General features: G+C 45.4%; 1 protein-coding gene across 3 annotated transcripts in view; it reads left to right on the forward strand.

Moving 5' to 3' along the window:
* The window catches only part of LOC136692863 (A disintegrin and metalloproteinase with thrombospondin motifs 14), a 182266-nt gene that overhangs the window by 129534 nt on the left and 33200 nt on the right, over positions 1-19532 (forward strand). For all 3 annotated transcript variants that reach the window (XM_066666578.1, XM_066666580.1, XM_066666579.1), the window contains exon 3: positions 17019-17175. In XM_066666578.1, the coding sequence (XP_066522675.1) occupies positions 17019-17175 (157 nt within the window). The remainder of the gene's footprint in view (positions 1-17018; positions 17176-19532) is intronic.

Here is a 19532-nt window from a genome sequence, read left to right on the forward strand (position 1 = left end):
AGTACATCAGTCACAAACTACACTGTACACACACAGCTCCTCACTCCCCCTACAGTGAACTACATCAGTCATAAACTACACTGTACACACACAGCTCCTCGCTCCCTCTACAGTGAACTACATCAGTCATGAACTACATTGCACACACACAGCTCCTCGCTCCCTCTACAGTGAACTGCATCAGTCATAATATTCACTGTACACACACAGCTCCTTGGTCCGTCTACAGTGAACTACATCAGTCATAAACTACACTGTACACACATTGCTTCTCACTCCCTCTACAGTGAACTACATCAGTCATGAATTACACTGTACACACACAGCTCCTCACTCCCTCTACAGTGAACTACATCAGTCATGAACTACACTGTATACACACAGCTCCTCACTCCCTCTACAGTGAACTACATCAGTCACAAACTACACTGTACACACAAAGTTCCTCACTCCCTCTACAGTGAACTAAATCAGTCATAAAATACACTGTAGACACACAGCTCCTCACTCCCCCTACAGTGAACTACATCAGTCATAAACTACACTGTACACACACAGCTCCTCGCTCCCTCTACAGTGAACTACATCAGTCATGAACTACATTGCACACACACAGCTCCTCGCTCCCTCTACAGTGAACTGCATCAGTCATAATATTCACTGTACACACACAGCTCCTTGGTCCGTCTACAGTGAACTACATCAGTCATAAACTACACTGTACACACATTGCTTCTCACTCCCTCTACAGTGAACTACATCAGTCATGAATTACACTGTACACACACAGCTCCTCACTCCCTCTACAGTGAACTACATCAGTCATGAACTACACTGTATACACACAGCTCCTCACTCCCTCTACAGTGAACTACATCAGTCACAAACTACACTGTACACACAAAGTTCCTCACTCCCTCTACAGTGAACTAAATCAGTCATAAAATACAATGTAGACACACAGCTCCTCACTCCCTGTACAGTGAACTACATCAGTCACAAACTACACTGTACACACAAAGCTCCTCACTCGCCCTACAGTGATCTACATCAGTCATAAACTACACTGTACCCACACAGCTCCTCACTCCCCCTACAGTAAAGTACTTCAGTCACAAACTACACTGTAAACACACAGCTCCTCACTCCCTCTACAGTGAACTACATCAGTCACAAACTACACTGTACACACACAGTTCCTCACTCCACCTACAGTAAACTACATCAGTCACAAACTACACTGTAAACACACAGCTCCTCACTCCCTCCACAGTGAACTACATCAGTCACAAACTACACTGTACACACACAGCTCCTCACTCCCTCTACAGTAAACTACATCAGTCACAAACTACACTGTACACACACAGTTCCTCACTCCCTCCATAGTGAACTACATCAGTCACAAACTACACTGTAAACACACAGCTCCTCACTCCCTCTACAGTGAGCTACATCAGTCATAACCTAAACTGTACACACACAGTTCCTCGCTCCGTCTACAGTAAACTACATCAGTCATGAACTATGTTGTACACACACAGCTCCTCGCTCCCTCTGCAGTGAACTACATCGGTCATAAACTACACTGTACCCACACAGCTCCTCACTCCCTCTACAGTGAACTACATCAGTCATAAACTACACTGTAAACACACAGCTCCTCACTCCCTCTACAGTGAGCTACATCAGTCATGAAATACATTGTACACACACAGCTCCTCACTCCCTCTACAGTCAACTACATCAGTCATGAAGTAGAATGTACACACACAGCTCCTCGCTCCCTCTACAGTGAACTACATAAGTCAAAAAGTAGAATGTACACACACAGCTCCTCTCTCCCTCTACAGTGAACTACATCAGTCACAAACTACACTGTAAACACATAGCTCCTCACTCCCTCTACAGTGAACTACATCAGTCACAAACTACACTGTACTCACACAGCTCCTTACTCCCTCTACAGTCAGATACATCAGTCATGAACTACATTGTAAACACACAGATCCTCGCTCCCTGTACAGTGAACTACATCAGTCACAAACTACACTGTACACACACAGCTCCTCACTCCCTCCACAGTGAACTACATGAGTCATAAACTACACTGTACACACACAGCTCCTCACTCCCTCTACAGTGAGCTACATCAGTCATAAACTACATTGTACACACACAGCTCCTCACTCCCTCTACAGTGAACTACATCAGTCATAAACTACATTGTACACACACAGCTCCTCACTCCCTCTACAGTGAACTACATCAGTCACAAACTACATTGTACACACACAGCTCCTCACTCCCTCTACAGTGAACTACATCAGTCACAAACTACACTGTACACACACAGCTCTGCGGTCCCTCTACAGTGAACTACATCAGTCCTAAAATACACTGTACCCACACAGCTCATCACTCCCTCTACAGTGAAGTACATCAGTCACAAACTACACTGTACACACATAGCTCCTCACTCACCATACAGTGATCTATATCAGTCATAAACTACACTGTACACACACAGCTCCTCACTCCCCCTACAGTAAACTACATCAGTCACAAACTACACTGTACACACAGCTCCTCACTCCATGTACAGTGAACTACATCAGTCACAAACTACACTGTACATACAAAGCTCCTCACTCGCCCTACAGTAATCTACATCAGTCATAAACTACACTGTACCCACACAGCTCCTCACTCCCCCTACTTTGAACTACATCAGTCATAAAGTAGACTGTAAACACACAGCTCCTCTCTCCCCTACAGTGAACTACATCAGTCATGAATTACACTGTACACACACAGCTCCTCGCTCCCTCTGCAGTGAACTACATCGGTCATAAACTACACTGTACCCACACAGTTCCTCACTGCCCCTACAGTGAACTACATCAGTCATAAACTACATTGTAGACACACAGCCCCTCACTCCCCCTACAGTGAACTACATCAATCACAAACTACACTGTACACACACAGCTCCTCACTCCCTCCACAGTGAACTACATCAGTCACAAACTACACTGTACACACACAGCTCCTCACTCCCTCCACAGTGAACTACATCAGTCACAAACTACACTGTACACACACAGTTCCTCACTCCCTCCACAGTGAACTACATCAGTCACAAACTACACTGTAAACACACAGCTCCTCACTCCCTCTACAGTGAGCTACATCAGTCATAACCTAAACTGTACACACACAGTTCCTCGCTCCCTCTACAGTAAACTACATCAGTCATGAACTATGTTGTACACACACAGCTCCTCGCTCCCTCTGCAGTGAACTACATCGGTCATATACTACACTGTACCCACACAGCTCCTCACTCCCTCTACAGTGAACTACATCAGTCATAAACTACACTGTAAACACACAGCTCCTCACTCCCTCTACAGTGAGCTACATCAGTCATGAAATACATTGTACACACACAGCTCCTCACTCCCTCTACAATGAACTACATCAGTCATGAAGTAGAATGTACACACACAGCTCCTCGCTCCCTCTACAGTGAACTACATAAGTCAAAAAGTAGAATGTACACACACAGCTCCTCTCTCCCTCTACAGTGAACTACATCAGTCATGAATTACACTGTACACACACAGCTCCTCACTCCCTCTACAGTGAACTACATCAGTCACAAACTACACTCTACACACACAGCTCCTTGCTCCCTCTACAGTGAACTACATCAGTCACAAACTACACTGTACACACACAGCTCCTTGCTCTCTCTACAGTGAACTACATCAGTCATAAACTACACTGTACCCACACAGCTCCTCACTGCCTCTACAGTGAAGTACATCAGTCACAAACTACACTGTACACACACAGCTCCTCACTCGCCCTACAGTGATCTACATCAGTCATAAACTACACTGTACCCACATTGCTCCTTGCTCCCTCTACAGTGAACTACATCAGTCACAAACTACACTGTACCCACACAGCTCCTCACTCCCTCTACAGTCAGATACATCAGTCATGAACTACATTGTAAACACACAGCTCCTCGCTCCCTCTACAGTGAACTACATCAGTCATAACCTAAACTGTACACACACAGCTCTTTGCTCCCTCTACAGTGAACTACATCAGTTATGAACTACGTTGTACACACACAGCTCCTAGCTCCCTCTGCAGTGAACTACATCAGTAATAAACTACACTGTACCCACACAGCTCCTCACTACCCCTACAGTGAACTACATCAGTCATAAACTACATTGTAGACACACAGCCCCTCACTCCCCCTACAGTGAACTACATCAATCACAAGCTACACTGTACACACACAGCTCCTCACTCCCTCCACAGTGAACTACATCAGTCACAAACTACACTGTACACACACAGCTCCTCACTCCCTCCACAGTGAACTACATCAGTCACAAACTACACTGTAAACACACAGTCCTCACTCCCTCTACAGTGAGCTACATCAGTCATAACCTAAACTGTACACACACAGTTCCTCGATCCCTCTACAGTAAACTACATCAGTCATGAACTATGTTGTACACACACAGCTCCTCGCTCCCTGTGCAGTGAACTACATCAGTCATGAAGTAGAATGTACACACACAGCTCCTCGCTCCCTCTACAGTGAACTACATCAGTCAAAAACTAGAATGTACACACACAGCTCCTCTCTCCCTCTACAGTGAACTACATCAGTCACAAACTACACTGTAAACACACAGCTCCTCACTCCCTCTACAGTTAGCTACATCAGTCATAAAATACACTGTAGACACACAGCTCCTCACTCCCTCTACAGAGAACTACATCAGTCACAAACTACAGTGTACACACAGCTCCTCACTTCCTGTACAGTGAACTACATCAGTCACAAACTACACTGTACACACAAAGCTCCTCACTCGCCCTACAGTGATCTACATCAGTCATAGACTACACTGTACCCACACAGCTCCTCACTCCCCCTACTTTGAACTACATCAGTCATAAAGTAGACTGTAAACACACAGCTCCTCTCTCCCCCTACAGTGAACTACATCAGTCATGAATTACACTGTACACACACAGCTCCTCACTCCCTCTACAGTGAACTACATCAGTCACAAACTACACTCTACACACATTGCTCCTTGCTCCCTCTACAGTGAACTACATCAGTCATAAACTACACTGTACCCACACAGCTCCTCGCTGCCTCTACAGTGAAGTACATCAGTCACAAACTACACTGTACACACACAGCTCCTCACTCGCCCTACAGTAATCTACATCAGTCATAAACTACACTGTACCCAAACTGCTCCTCGCTCCCTCTACAGTGAACTACATCAGTCACAAACTACACTGTACCCACACAGCTCCTCACTCCCTCTACAGTCAGATACATCAGTCATGAAATACATTGTAAACACACAGCTCCTCGCTCCCTCTACAGTAAACTACATCAGTTATAAACTACACTGTACACACACAGCTCTTCACTCCCTCTATAGTGAACTACATCAGTCACAAACTACACTGTACACACACAGCTCTGCGGTCCCTCTACAGTGAGCTACATCAGTCATGAACTATGTTGTACACACACATCTCCTCACTCCCTCTACAGTGAACTACATCAGTCACAAACTACACTGTACACACACAGCTCTGCGGTCCCTCTACAGTGATCTACATCAGTCCTAAAATACACTATACCCACACAGCTTATCACTCACTCTACAGTAAGCTACATCAGTCATGAATTACATTGTACACACAGCTCTTCGCTCCCTCCACAATGAACTACATGAGTCATAAACTCCACTGTAAACACACAGCCCCTCACTCCCCCTACAGTGAACTACATCAGTCACAAACTACACTGTACACACACAGCTCCTCACTCCCTCCACAGTGAACTACATGAGTCATAAACTACACTGTACACACACATCTCCTTGCTCCCTCTACAGTGAACTACATCAGTCACAAACTACACTGTACACACAAAGCTCCTCACTCCTTCTATAGTGAACTACATCAGTCATAAAATACACTGTAGACACACAGCTCCTCACTCCCTCTACAGAGAACAACATCAGTCACAAACTGCACTGTACACACACAGCTCCTCACTCCCTCTACAGTGAGCTACATCAGTCATAAACTACACTGTACACACACATCTCCTCGCTCCCTCTACAGTGAACTACATCAGTCATGAACTACGTTGTACACACACTGCTCCTCGCTCCCTCTGCAGTGAACTAAATAGGTCATAAACTACACTGTACCCACACGGCTCCTCACTCCCTCCACAGTGAACTACATCAGTCATAAACTACACTGTAAACACACAGCCCCTCACTCCCCCTACAGTGAACTACATCAGTCACAAACTACACTGTACACACACAGCTCCTCACTCCCTCTACAGTGAGCTACATCAGTCATGAAATACATTGTACACACACAGCTCCTCACTCCCTCTACAGTGAACTACATCAGTCACAAACTACACTGTACACAAACAGGTCTGCGGTCCCTCTACAGTGAACTACATCAGTCCTAAAATAAACTGTACCCACACTGCTCCTCGTTCCCTCTACAGTGAACTACATCAGTCATAAACTACACTGTACCCACACAGCTCCTCACTCCCTCTACAATGAAGTACATCAGTCACAAACTACACTGTACACACACAGCTCCTCACTCCCCCTACAGTGAACTACATCAGTCATAAACTACACTGTACACACACAGCTCCTCGCTCCCTCTAGAGTGAACTACATCAGTCATAAACTACACTGTACACACATTGCTTCTCGCTCCCTCTACAGTGAACTGCATCAGTCATAAAATACACTGTACACACACAGCTCCTCTCTCCCTCTACAGTGAACTACATCAGTCATGAAGTACACTGTACAAACACAGCTCCTCACTCCCTTCACAGTGAACTACATCAGTCAAAAACTACACTGTACACACACCGCTCCTCACTCCCTCTACAGTGAACTACATCAGTCATAAAATAAACTGTAGACACACAGCTCCTCACTCCCTCTACAGTGAGCTACATCAGTCATGAAATACATTGTACACACACAGCTCCTCACTCCCTCTACAGTGAACTACATCAGTCACAAACTACACTGTACACACACAGCTCTGCGGTCCCTCTACAGTGAACTACATCAGTCATAAAATACACTGTACCCACATAGCTCCTCACTCTCTCTACAGTGAACTACATCAGTCATAAACTACTCTGTACACACACAGCTCTTCATTCCCCTTACAGTGATCTACATCAGTCATGAACTACACTGTACCCACACAGCTTTTCACTCCCCCTACAGTGAACTACATCAGTCATGAATTACACTGTACACACACAGCTCCTCACTCCCTCTACAGTGAACTACATCAGTCACAATATACACTGTACACACACAGCGCCTCAGTCCCCCTACAGTGAACTACATCAGTCATAAACTACACTGTACACACACAGCTCTTCACTCCCCTTACAGTGAACTACATCAGTCATGAACTACACTGTCCCCACACAGCTCCTCACTCCCTCTACAGTGAAGTACATCAGTCACAAACTACACTGTAAACACACAGCTCCTCACTCCCCCTACAGTGAACTACATCAGTCATAAACTACACTGTACACACACAGCTCCTCGCTCCCTCTACAGTGAACAACATCAGTCATAAACTACACTGTACACACATTGCTTCTCGCTCCCTCTACAGTGAACTGCATCAGTCATAAAATACATTGTACACACAGCTCCTCGCTCCCCCTACAGTGAACTACATCAGTCATGAATTACACTGTACACATACAGCTCCTCACTCCCTCTACAGTGAGCTACATCAGTCACAATATACACTGTACACACACAGCTCCTCACTCCCTCTACAGTGAACTACATCAGTCATAAAATACACTGTACCCACATAGCTCCTCACTCCCCCTACAGTGAACTACATCAGTCATAAACTACACTGTACACACACAGCTCTTCACTCCCCTTACAGTGACCTACATCAGTCATAAACTACACTGTACACACACAGCTCCTCACTCCCTCTACAGTGAAGTACATCAGTCACAAACTACACTGTACACACACAGCTCCTCACTCCCTCTACAGTGAACTACATCAGTCATAAAATACACTGTACCCACATAGCTCCTCACTCCCCCTACAGTGAACTACATCAGTCATAAACTACACTGTACACACACAGCTCTTCACTCCCCTTACAGTGACCTACATCAGTCATAAACTACACTGTACCCACACAGCTCCTCACTCCCTCTACAGTGAACAACATCAGTCATGAACTACACTGTACACACATTGCTTCTTGCTCCCTCTACAGTGAACTGCATCAGTCATAAAATACATTGTACACACAGCTCCTCTCTCCCCCTACAGTGAACTACATCAGTCATGAATTACACTGTACACATACAGCTCCTCACTCCCTCTACAGTGAGCTACATCAGTCACAATATACACTGTACACACACAGCTCCTCACTCCCGCTACAGTGAACTACATCAGTCATAAACTACACTGTACACACACAGCTCCTCGCTCCCTCTACAGTGAACTACATCAGTCATAAACTACACTGTACACACATTGCTTCTCGCTCCCTCTACAGTGAACTGCATCAGTCATGAAATACACTGTACACACACAGCTCCTCGCTCCTTCTACAGTGAACTGCATCAGTCATGAACTACACTGTAGACACACAGCTCCTCACTCCCTCTACAGTGAACTGCATCAGTCATAAACTACACTGTACACACAGCTCCTCACTCCCTCTACAGTGATCTACATCAGTCACAAAGTACACTGTACACACAAAGCTCCTCGTTCCCCCTACAGTGAACTACATCAGTCATAAAGCAGACTGTACCCACACAGCTCCTCACTCCGTCTACAGTGAAGTACATCAGTCACAAACTACACTGTACTCACACAGCTCCTCGCTCCCCTTACAGTGAACTACATCAGTCATATACTGCATCTTACCCACACAGCTCCTCACTCCCTCTACAGTGAACTACATCAGTCCAAAAATAAACTGTAAACACACAGCTCGTCACTCCCTTTACAGTGAACTCCATCGGTCATAAACTACACTGTACCCGCACAGCTCCTTACTCCCCCTACAGTAAACTACATCAGTCATAAACTACACTGTAGACACACAGCTTCTTGCTCCTTCTACAGTGAACTATATGAGTCATAAACTACACTGTAAACACACAGCCCCTCACTCCCCCTACAGTGAACTACATCAGTCACAAAACACACTGTACACACACAGCTCCTCTCTCCCTCCACAGTGAACTACATCAGTCCAAAAATAAACTGTAAACACACAGCTCGTCACTCCCTCTACAGTGAACTCCATCGGTCATAAACTACACTGTACCCGCACAGCTCCTTACTCCCCCTACAGTAAACTACATCAGTCATAAACTACACTGTAGACACACAGCTTCTTGCTCCCTCTACAGTGAACTATATGAGTCATAAACTACACTGTAAACACACAGCCCCTCACTCCCCCTACAGTGAACTACATCAGTCACAAACTACACTGTACACACACAGCTCCTCGCTCCCTCTAAATTAATCTACATCAGTCACAATCTACACTGTACACACATAGCTCCTCGCTCCCTCTACAGTGAACTACATCAGTCATAAACTACACTGTACACACAGCTCCTCTCTCCCTCTACAGTGCACTTCATCAGTCACAAAACACACTCTTTACACACAGCTCCTCACTCCCTCCACAGTGAACTACATCAGTCCAAAAATAAACTGTAAACACACAGCTCGTCACTCCCTCTACAGTGAGCTACATCAGTCATGAACTACATTGTACACACACAGCTCCTCGCTCCCTCTACAGTGAACTACATCAGTTACAAACTACACTGTACACACACAGCTCCTCACTCACTCAACATTGAACTACATCAGTCACAAACTATACTGTACACACACAGCTCCTCACTCCATCTACAGTGAGCTACATCAGTCATAAACTACACTGTACACACAGCTCCTCACTCCCTCTACAGTGATCTATATCAGTCACAAACTACACTGTACACACAAAGCTCCTCGCTCCCCCTACAGTGAACCACATCAGTCATAAACTACACTGTACACACACAGCTCCTCACTCCCTCTACAGTGAACTACATCAGTCACAAACTACACTGTACTCACACAGCTCCTCACTCCCTCTACAGTGAGATACATCAGTCATGAACTACATTGTACACACACAGCTCCTCGCTCCCTCTACAGTGAACTACATCAGTAACAAACTACACTGTACACACACAGCTCCTCACTCCCTCTACAGTGAGCTACATCAGTCACAAACTACACTGTACACACATAGCTCCTCGCTCCCTCTACATTGAACTACATCAGTCACAAACTACACTGTACACACATAGCTCCTCTGTCCCTGTATAGGGAGCTACATCAGTCATAAATTACACTGTACACACACAGCTCCTCACTCTCTCTACAGTGAACTACATCAGTCATAAACTACACTGTACTCACACAGCTCCTCACTCCCTCTACAGTGAGATACATCAGTCATGAACTACATTGAACACACACAGCTCCTCGCTCCCTCTACAGTGAACTACATCAGTGACAAACTGCACTGTACACACACAGCTCCTCACTCCCTCTACAGTGAGCTACATCAGTCACAAACTACACTGTACACACATAGCTCCTCGCTCCCTCTACATTGAACTACATCAGTCACAAACTACACTGTACACACATAGCTCCTCTGTCCCTGTATAGGGAGCTACATCAGTCATAAATTACACTGTACACACACAGCTCCTCACTCTCTCTACAGTGAACTACATCAGTCATAAACTACACTGTACACACACAGCTCTGCGGTCCCTCCACAGTGAACTACATCAGTCATGAACTACACTGTAAACACACAGCTCCTCACTCCCCCTACAGTGAACTACATCAGTCATAAACTACACTGTACACACACAGCTCCTCGCTCCCTCTACAGTGAACAACATCAGTCATAAACTACACTGTACACACATTGCTTCTCGCTCCCTCTACAGTGAACTGCATCAGTCATAAAATACATTGTACACACAGCTCCTCGCTCCCCCTACAGTGAACTACATCAGTCATGAATTACACTGTACACATACAGCTCCTCACTCCCTCTACAGTGAGCTACATCAGTCACAATATACACTGTACACACACAGCTCCTCACTCCCTCTACAGTGAACTACATCAGTCATAAAATACACTGTACCCACATAGCTCCTCACTCCCCCTACAGTGAACTACATCAGTCATAAACTACACTGTACACACACAGCTCTTCACTCCCCTTACAGTGACCTACATCAGTCATAAACTACACTGTACACACACAGCTCCTCACTCCCTCTACAGTGAAGTACATCAGTCACAAACTACACTGTACACACACAGCTCCTCACTCCCTCTACAGTGAACTACATCAGTCATAAAATACACTGTACCCACATAGCTCCTCACTCCCCCTACAGTGAACTACATCAGTCATAAACTACACTGTACACACACAGCTCTTCACTCCCCTTACAGTGACCTACATCAGTCATAAACTACACTGTACCCACACAGCTCCTCACTCCCTCTACAGTGAACAACATCAGTCATGAACTACACTGTACACACATTGCTTCTTGCTCCCTCTACAGTGAACTGCATCAGTCATAAAATACATTGTACACACAGCTCCTCTCTCCCCCTACAGTGAACTACATCAGTCATGAATTACACTGTACACATACAGCTCCTCACTCCCTCTACAGTGAGCTACATCAGTCACAATATACACTGTACACACACAGCTCCTCACTCCCGCTACAGTGAACTACATCAGTCATAAACTACACTGTACAAACACAGCTCCTCGCTCCCTCTACAGTGAACTACATCAGTCATAAACTACACTGTACACACATTGCTTCTCGCTCCCTCTACAGTGAACTGCATCAGTCATGAAATACACTGTACACACACAGCTCCTCGCTCCTTCTACAGTGAACTGCATCAGTCATGAACTACACTGTAGACACACAGCTCCTCACTCCCTCTACAGTGAACTGCATCAGTCATAAACTACACTGTACACACAGCTCCTCACTCCCTCTACAGTGATCTACATCAGTCACAAAGTACACTGTACACACAAAGCTCCTCGTTCCCCCTACAGTGAACTACATCAGTCATAAAGCAGACTGTACCCACACAGCTCCTCACTCCGTCTACAGTGAAGTACATCAGTCACAAACTACACTGTACTCACACAGCTCCTCGCTCCCCTTACAGTGAACTACATCAGTCATATACTGCATCTTACCCACACAGCTCCTCACTCCCTCTACAGTGAACTACATCAGTCCAAAAATAAACTGTAAACACACAGCTCGTCACTCCCTTTACAGTGAACTCCATCGGTCATAAACTACACTGTACCCGCACAGCTCCTTACTCCCCCTACAGTAAACTACATCAGTCATAAACTACACTGTAGACACACAGCTTCTTGCTCCTTCTACAGTGAACTATATGAGTCATAAACTACACTGTAAACACACAGCCCCTCACTCCCCCTACAGTGAACTACATCAGTCACAAAACACACTGTACACACACAGCTCCTCTCTCCCTCCACAGTGAACTACATCAGTCCAAAAATAAACTGTAAACACACAGCTCGTCACTCCCTCTACAGTGAACTCCATCGGTCATAAACTACACTGTACCCGCACAGCTCCTTACTCCCCCTACAGTAAACTACATCAGTCATAAACTACACTGTAGACACACAGCTTCTTGCTCCCTCTACAGTGAACTATATGAGTCATAAACTACACTGTAAACACACAGCCCCTCACTCCCCCTACAGTGAACTACATCAGTCACAAACTACACTGTACACACACAGCTCCTCGCTCCCTCTAAATTAATCTACATCAGTCACAATCTACACTGTACACACATAGCTCCTCGCTCCCTCTACAGTGAACTACATCAGTCATAAACTACACTGTACACACAGCTCCTCTCTCCCTCTACAGTGCACTTCATCAGTCACAAAACACACTCTTTACACACAGCTCCTCACTCCCTCCACAGTGAACTACATCAGTCCAAAAATAAACTGTAAACACACAGCTCGTCACTCCCTCTACAGTGAGCTACATCAGTCATGAACTACATTGTACACACACAGCTCCTCGCTCCCTCTACAGTGAACTACATCAGTTACAAACTACACTGTACACACACAGCTCCTCACTCACTCAACATTGAACTACATCAGTCACAAACTATACTGTACACACACAGCTCCTCACTCCATCTACAGTGAGCTACATCAGTCATAAACTACACTGTACACACAGCTCCTCACTCCCTCTACAGTGATCTATATCAGTCACAAACTACACTGTACACACAAAGCTCCTCGCTCCCCCTACAGTGAACCACATCAGTCATAAACTACACTGTACACACACAGCTCCTCACTCCCTCTACAGTGAACTACATCAGTCACAAACTACACTGTACTCACACAGCTCCTCACTCCCTCTACAGTGAGATACATCAGTCATGAACTACATTGTACACACACAGCTCCTCGCTCCCTCTACAGTGAACTACATCAGTGACAAACTACACTGTACACACACAGCTCCTCACTCCCTCTACAGTGAGCTACATCAGTCACAAACTACACTGTACACACATAGCTCCTCGCTCCCTCTACATTGAACTACATCAGTCACAAACTACACTGTACACACATAGCTCCTCTGTCCCTGTATAGGGAGCTACATCAGTCATAAATTACACTGTACACACACAGCTCCTCACTCTCTCTACAGTGAACTACATCAGTCATAAACTACACTGTACTCACACAGCTCCTCACTCCCTCTACAGTGAGATACATCAGTCATGAACTACATTGAACACACACAGCTCCTCGCTCCCTCTACAGTGAACTACATCAGTGACAAACTGCACTGTACACACACAGCTCCTCACTCCCTCTACAGTGAGCTACATCAGTCACAAACTACACTGTACACACATAGCTCCTCGCTCCCTCTACATTGAACTACATCAGTCACAAACTACACTGTACACACATAGCTCCTCTGTCCCTGTATAGGGAGCTACATCAGTCATAAATTACACTGTACACACACAGCTCCTCACTCTCTCTACAGTGAACTACATCAGTCATAAACTACACTGTACACACACAGCTCTGCGGTCCCTCCACAGTGAACTACATCAGTCATGAACTACACTGTACACACACAGCTCCTCACTCCCTCTACAGTGAACTACATCAGTCACAAACTACACTGTACACACACAGCTCCTCACTCCCTCTACAGTGAACTACATCAGTCCTAAACTACACTGTACCCACACAGCCCCTCACTCCCTCTACAGTGAGCTACATCAGTCATGAACTACATTGCACACACACAGCTCCTCGCTCCCTCTACAGTGAACTGCATCAGTCATAATATTCACTGTACACACACAGCTCCTTGGTCCGTCTACAGTGAACTACATCAGTCATAAACTACACTGTACACACACAGCTACTCACTCCCTCTACAGTGAACTACAACAGTCATAAATTACACTGTACCCACACAGCTCCTCACTCCCTCTACAGTGAGCTACATCAGTCATAAACCACACTGTTCACACGCAGACAGCACTAGAGTTCAGATCAACACAGATGAAGAAATAGAAATGATGTTTGTTTGAAATATATACTGCACTGTTAAGATCTAGATTCAGTTGTTTCAGGATGTGTGTAGTGCACTATAGAGGGAGCATGGAGTGATTTGGGATTAAACCTCTTTTTCTCTCAGGCTTCATGGTGTTTTGATGTCTCTCTTTAAGAGGAACTAAGTCCCCCTACTGGACTGAGATGAGAGCTGTGTTTATCTTCGTCTGGACAGAGTGATTTTCAAAAACAGAGAGGGTACATTCTCAGTGTTTAAAAATATCTGTATCTGTGTGGATGGGGCCTGAGGTTGGGTTTGGAGCCGTGTGTGAGGCAGGTTGCAGCAGCAGAGTTTGGACGGTGGAAATGGAAAACGATTGTTGGGTTGTGATTTCCAGTTTGAACCTCTGCCCTGAGGTCTAACTTCCTGTAGCAGCATTGTGGGCAGAGCATTGATTTAATGTCAATCCTCTCTCTCTCTCTCTCTCTCTCTCTCTCTCTCTGTATGTGTTAATGTATCACACTACAGGGACCAAAAGCTATTTACAGCGTCACATTTCGGGGACTTCTCTTCTTTGTGGTTCTCACAAGGTAAATGAGCAAATTTTAAGTTGGACATGTGTTAAGTTTATGGTTGGTGTTAAGTTTAAAATGAGGGTTAGGGTTGGGTTAAATCTCCACAAAAAATGAATAGTTGTCTAAGTATTGTCTCCACAACACATGAAAACAAATATAAAACCAGCTGTGGGCATTTTATTCTGCACTATTTTAGTTTTGCCAAATTTCTTTGAAATCGACTAATGGAATTCACTTATAACTCACTCACTCATTAACACACACACACACACACACACACACACACACACACACTCAGTCACTTGCTACTGTTTAACAAAATTCTCTTCCCAGAGACAGTGTGGGTGTGGTTGAAATGTGATGCAGCCCCGCCCCCTTTCTGTAGTTCACATGAGGGTCCATATGAAGGACAGGGTCAAGGGTACGGAGATGTCCTCATATGGAGCCCCCCAGCCTCACCCACAGCTCCTTATATAGACGCCCAGACACACCCACAGCTCCTTATATAGATATTCAGACACACCCACAGCTCCTTATATAGACACCCAGACACACCCTCAGCTCCTTATATAGACACTCAGACACACCCACAGCTCCTTATATACACACCCAGACACACCCTCAGCTCCTCGTATAGACACCCAGACACACCCACAGCTCCTTATATAGACACCCAGACACACCCACAGCTCCTTATATAGACACTCAGACACACCCACAGCTCCTTATATAGACACCTAAACACGCCCACAGCTCCTTATATAGACACTCAGACACACCCACAGCTCCTTATTTAGACACACCCACAGCTCCTTATATAGACACCCAGACACACACACACAAACACACACACACACACACACACACAGCTCCTTATATAGACACTCAGACACACCCACAGCTCCTTATATGGACCTCAGGACACTTTAAACCGTGTGAATGTCCAGTTTGCTCATGTTTGAGGATCTAATTATCATTCAAACTTGTGTTTGTGAACTGACCTCTTCTCCTGATCTCTTCAAGCAGCTCGAGGACAAACCACATCCATTTGCATCCACATCTCTAAAAATACATGTGTCACATTCCTGCCAACGGCCTGTGGACGCATTTCCTGGTGTTTTCTGGCACTCCTGCTGGGAGTAATCATAGTTTTCCTGATGATATTTTGAACCAAAGGAAACAGGAGTGGCTCCACCACACCTGAGTTATATTTACACACTCCCATTGTCCACTGCTTTACAGTGTCCTTCCTCCCTTCACTGTCTCCCCTTAGTGGGTGGACAGTGAGTGGACAGTGGGTGGACAGTGGGTGGATAGTGAGGGGACAGTGAGTGGAGAGTGAGGGGACAGTGAGTGGACAGTAGGTGGACAGTGAGAGGACAGTGAGGGGACAGTGAGTGAACAGTGAGTGGACAGTAGGTGGACAGTGAGGGGACAGTAAGTGGACAGTGAATGGACAGTGAGGGGACAGTTGGGGACAGTAAGTGGACAGTGAGAGGACAGTAGGTGGACAGTAAGTGTGTAGTGATCATTCTCCTAATGAAGGACTGTTTGAATGTGTCCTCCAGGCCGGACTGATCCGGATGGATAGTGGAGAGTTCTTCATCGAGCCCCTAGAGAAAGGCCAGCAGGACGCAGAGGTGAAAGGTCGAGTTCACGTGGTGTACCGCAGGTCGGCCATCAAAAGAGAACCTGGGAGAGACCAGGAGGACCTTCACAACGAAGGTGAGTAAACATAGAGGGTTCTACAGCACAGAAAGACCAGAGAGTGAAGGGAACACAGGCCCACTGCTCCACAACCCCATGCTAGAGGCCTTTACACCCTTCTGACCTACATTTGGCCTTGAGTATGGTGACCATAGGCTCATGTGCAGCTGCTCCAGAGCGTTAGCAGCAGGAATGAGTGGATGAGGGGCATTCGGATCCACACAGACCATCCAACAGCGCCCCCTGTTGTCCCCATCCACAGCACATCCAGCAACCAGGGCTCTGCCCTCCAGGTCACCACTTCACAGGGGACATATTATGTAAAACCTCTTCTGAGTGCGTTAGTGTCTCTGTGTGTGTGTGTGTGTTATAATGCTATGAATGGACCTGTAGCTGTTGTGAATTCTGGATCCAGCTGCAAACTCCAGACCTGTGGCTTATTTTTTAAGGCGGCGGAAAGTCAAGGTCATGAATGAATGTCTTAGACTCGGGGGTTGGGTGTGTGAGTTGGGGAAGGTTCAGAGACATGGTGCCAACCTTGAGAACCAGCCTGAGGTTTGTTTGTTTTTTGTTCTTAAGGCGTCCATCTGTGAACAGATCCTCACCGAGAGCCAGATGTTAAACCTGTGTTTAATGTGGCTGCAATGTGCTTCTGAGTTTACCTCCTTAAGTGTTTATTTAATCTTGCAGTCGCACACAGGGGAGCAGCTGTGTCTGCGCTGTCTGTGTGAGGTGCGGGGTTTGTGCTGGCAGTGGGGCTGGAACTGAACCCTGTCAGATTTGTTCTGATTGGCTGCTTAACTGTGTGTAAGCTTTCACTGGGTGTGTTTTTGTTGCAGCACGTCAATGTTGGAGAACGTCAGTCCGCGACTGTAATCAGCTGCTTTTCCAACTGTTTCTGTCCATGTTTTATATAAAACAAAGGTTTCTCCTCTAAACACGTCTTCACTGCTGGAACAAGACCTTGTATCTCCATATATTTGATTGTAAATTCATGTAATTTGAGCTGTTTTTATTGAAGCGTTTGTCGTGAAATAACAATAACATTACCAAGCTACTCAGCTTCTTATTCCTCTCTTTGTACAAAATATGCTCCATTCAACCTTAAATGGTATGGATAAGGCATGAATAAGGTGCTTAAATAAAGAAAGCCGAAGAGATGGGAAGACCTGGTTAGTTTTTATTCTAATTGTCTGGTCCACCTTAAATTATGCAGGTTCACGAGTGTAACTGTGGCACTACTCACCTTCACTGATGGTCAGGAGAAGGCTGAATGCCATCAGATCCTCACAGCTATGTTCCTGACTTCTCAGACACTGTTACTGTGGTGAAGAGGAACCCACTACTGATAAAGGCCTTCTGTTCAGAGGAATGTTTAACGGAGAGGTGTTTTAGCTCATATTTAAGAGGAAATGCGTGCTATTAGTGCCTGACATTTGCCCCAAACATCTGCACACATCTGGATCTGAATACAGCTGTTGTAAAGTGTGTTGGGAGAGTTGGGTCCACTGAAACCGAAGCAGTGATGTTACATAAGGAACGTCAATAACAAACCACACGAACCCATCACGTGGATTTTTAACACTTACACGCTGCAGGGGTTTGAAGGTGCAAGCTGTCATTTTTTATTGACTGAGTGCACCTTAAAATCCCTGGAACCTTTATAGCAGTATGTAAGAAAGTGTGTATTTTTATTTCTGTGCACAGCTTAGCTCACATGAAGAATCAAATTGTTCTGACATCCCTGGATGAACCAGTTTATGCTCCATAGAGTGGGTCCCCACATGGGATTGATCATGTGTGACACTTCTAGGCCACTAGATGTCAGTATAACGGCAGCAAGTATTTGTGGACACTCCATCCATCGTCAGCTAAATCAGGTCCTGGTTCTGGAAGTGGGTTCTTGTTTAGTGGCTGTTCTCTCATGGTTCAGAGCGAGCCAGGTAGGGACTAAACCGTGGCGTGGAAACCTTGCAGAGTGATGATTGGCCCACTCATCAGTGCAAACACACATTGGACCTAGTGTTAACATGGAGCATTGAGATAAAGAATCTATCCAATCTCTCGCTACATGAGACCATCTCTGATCACCATCTAATCACATATGAAATTACGTTAAACTTTGATGTTTGTCCACAGCCACGCTATATTAGAAAGCGCACTATAACATCCTCAACAGTTAGTGATTTTATCAACAACCTTCCAGGCCTTACCACCATTTCTTTTCCTACTCACCCAAATGTCCTTGAACTCATTACAAACAACCTACACCACTTATTGTGTACAAACCTAGATAGTGTTGCACCAGTCAAGACCAAACAATTTAGAGAGAAAAGGTTTGCTCCATGGTACAGTGACAGCACACGTGCCTTAAA

This window comes from Hoplias malabaricus, chromosome 3, assembly GCF_029633855.1.
Source record: "Hoplias malabaricus isolate fHopMal1 chromosome 3, fHopMal1.hap1, whole genome shotgun sequence".
In the NCBI taxonomy this organism is placed as follows: Eukaryota; Metazoa; Chordata; class Actinopteri; order Characiformes; family Erythrinidae; genus Hoplias; species Hoplias malabaricus.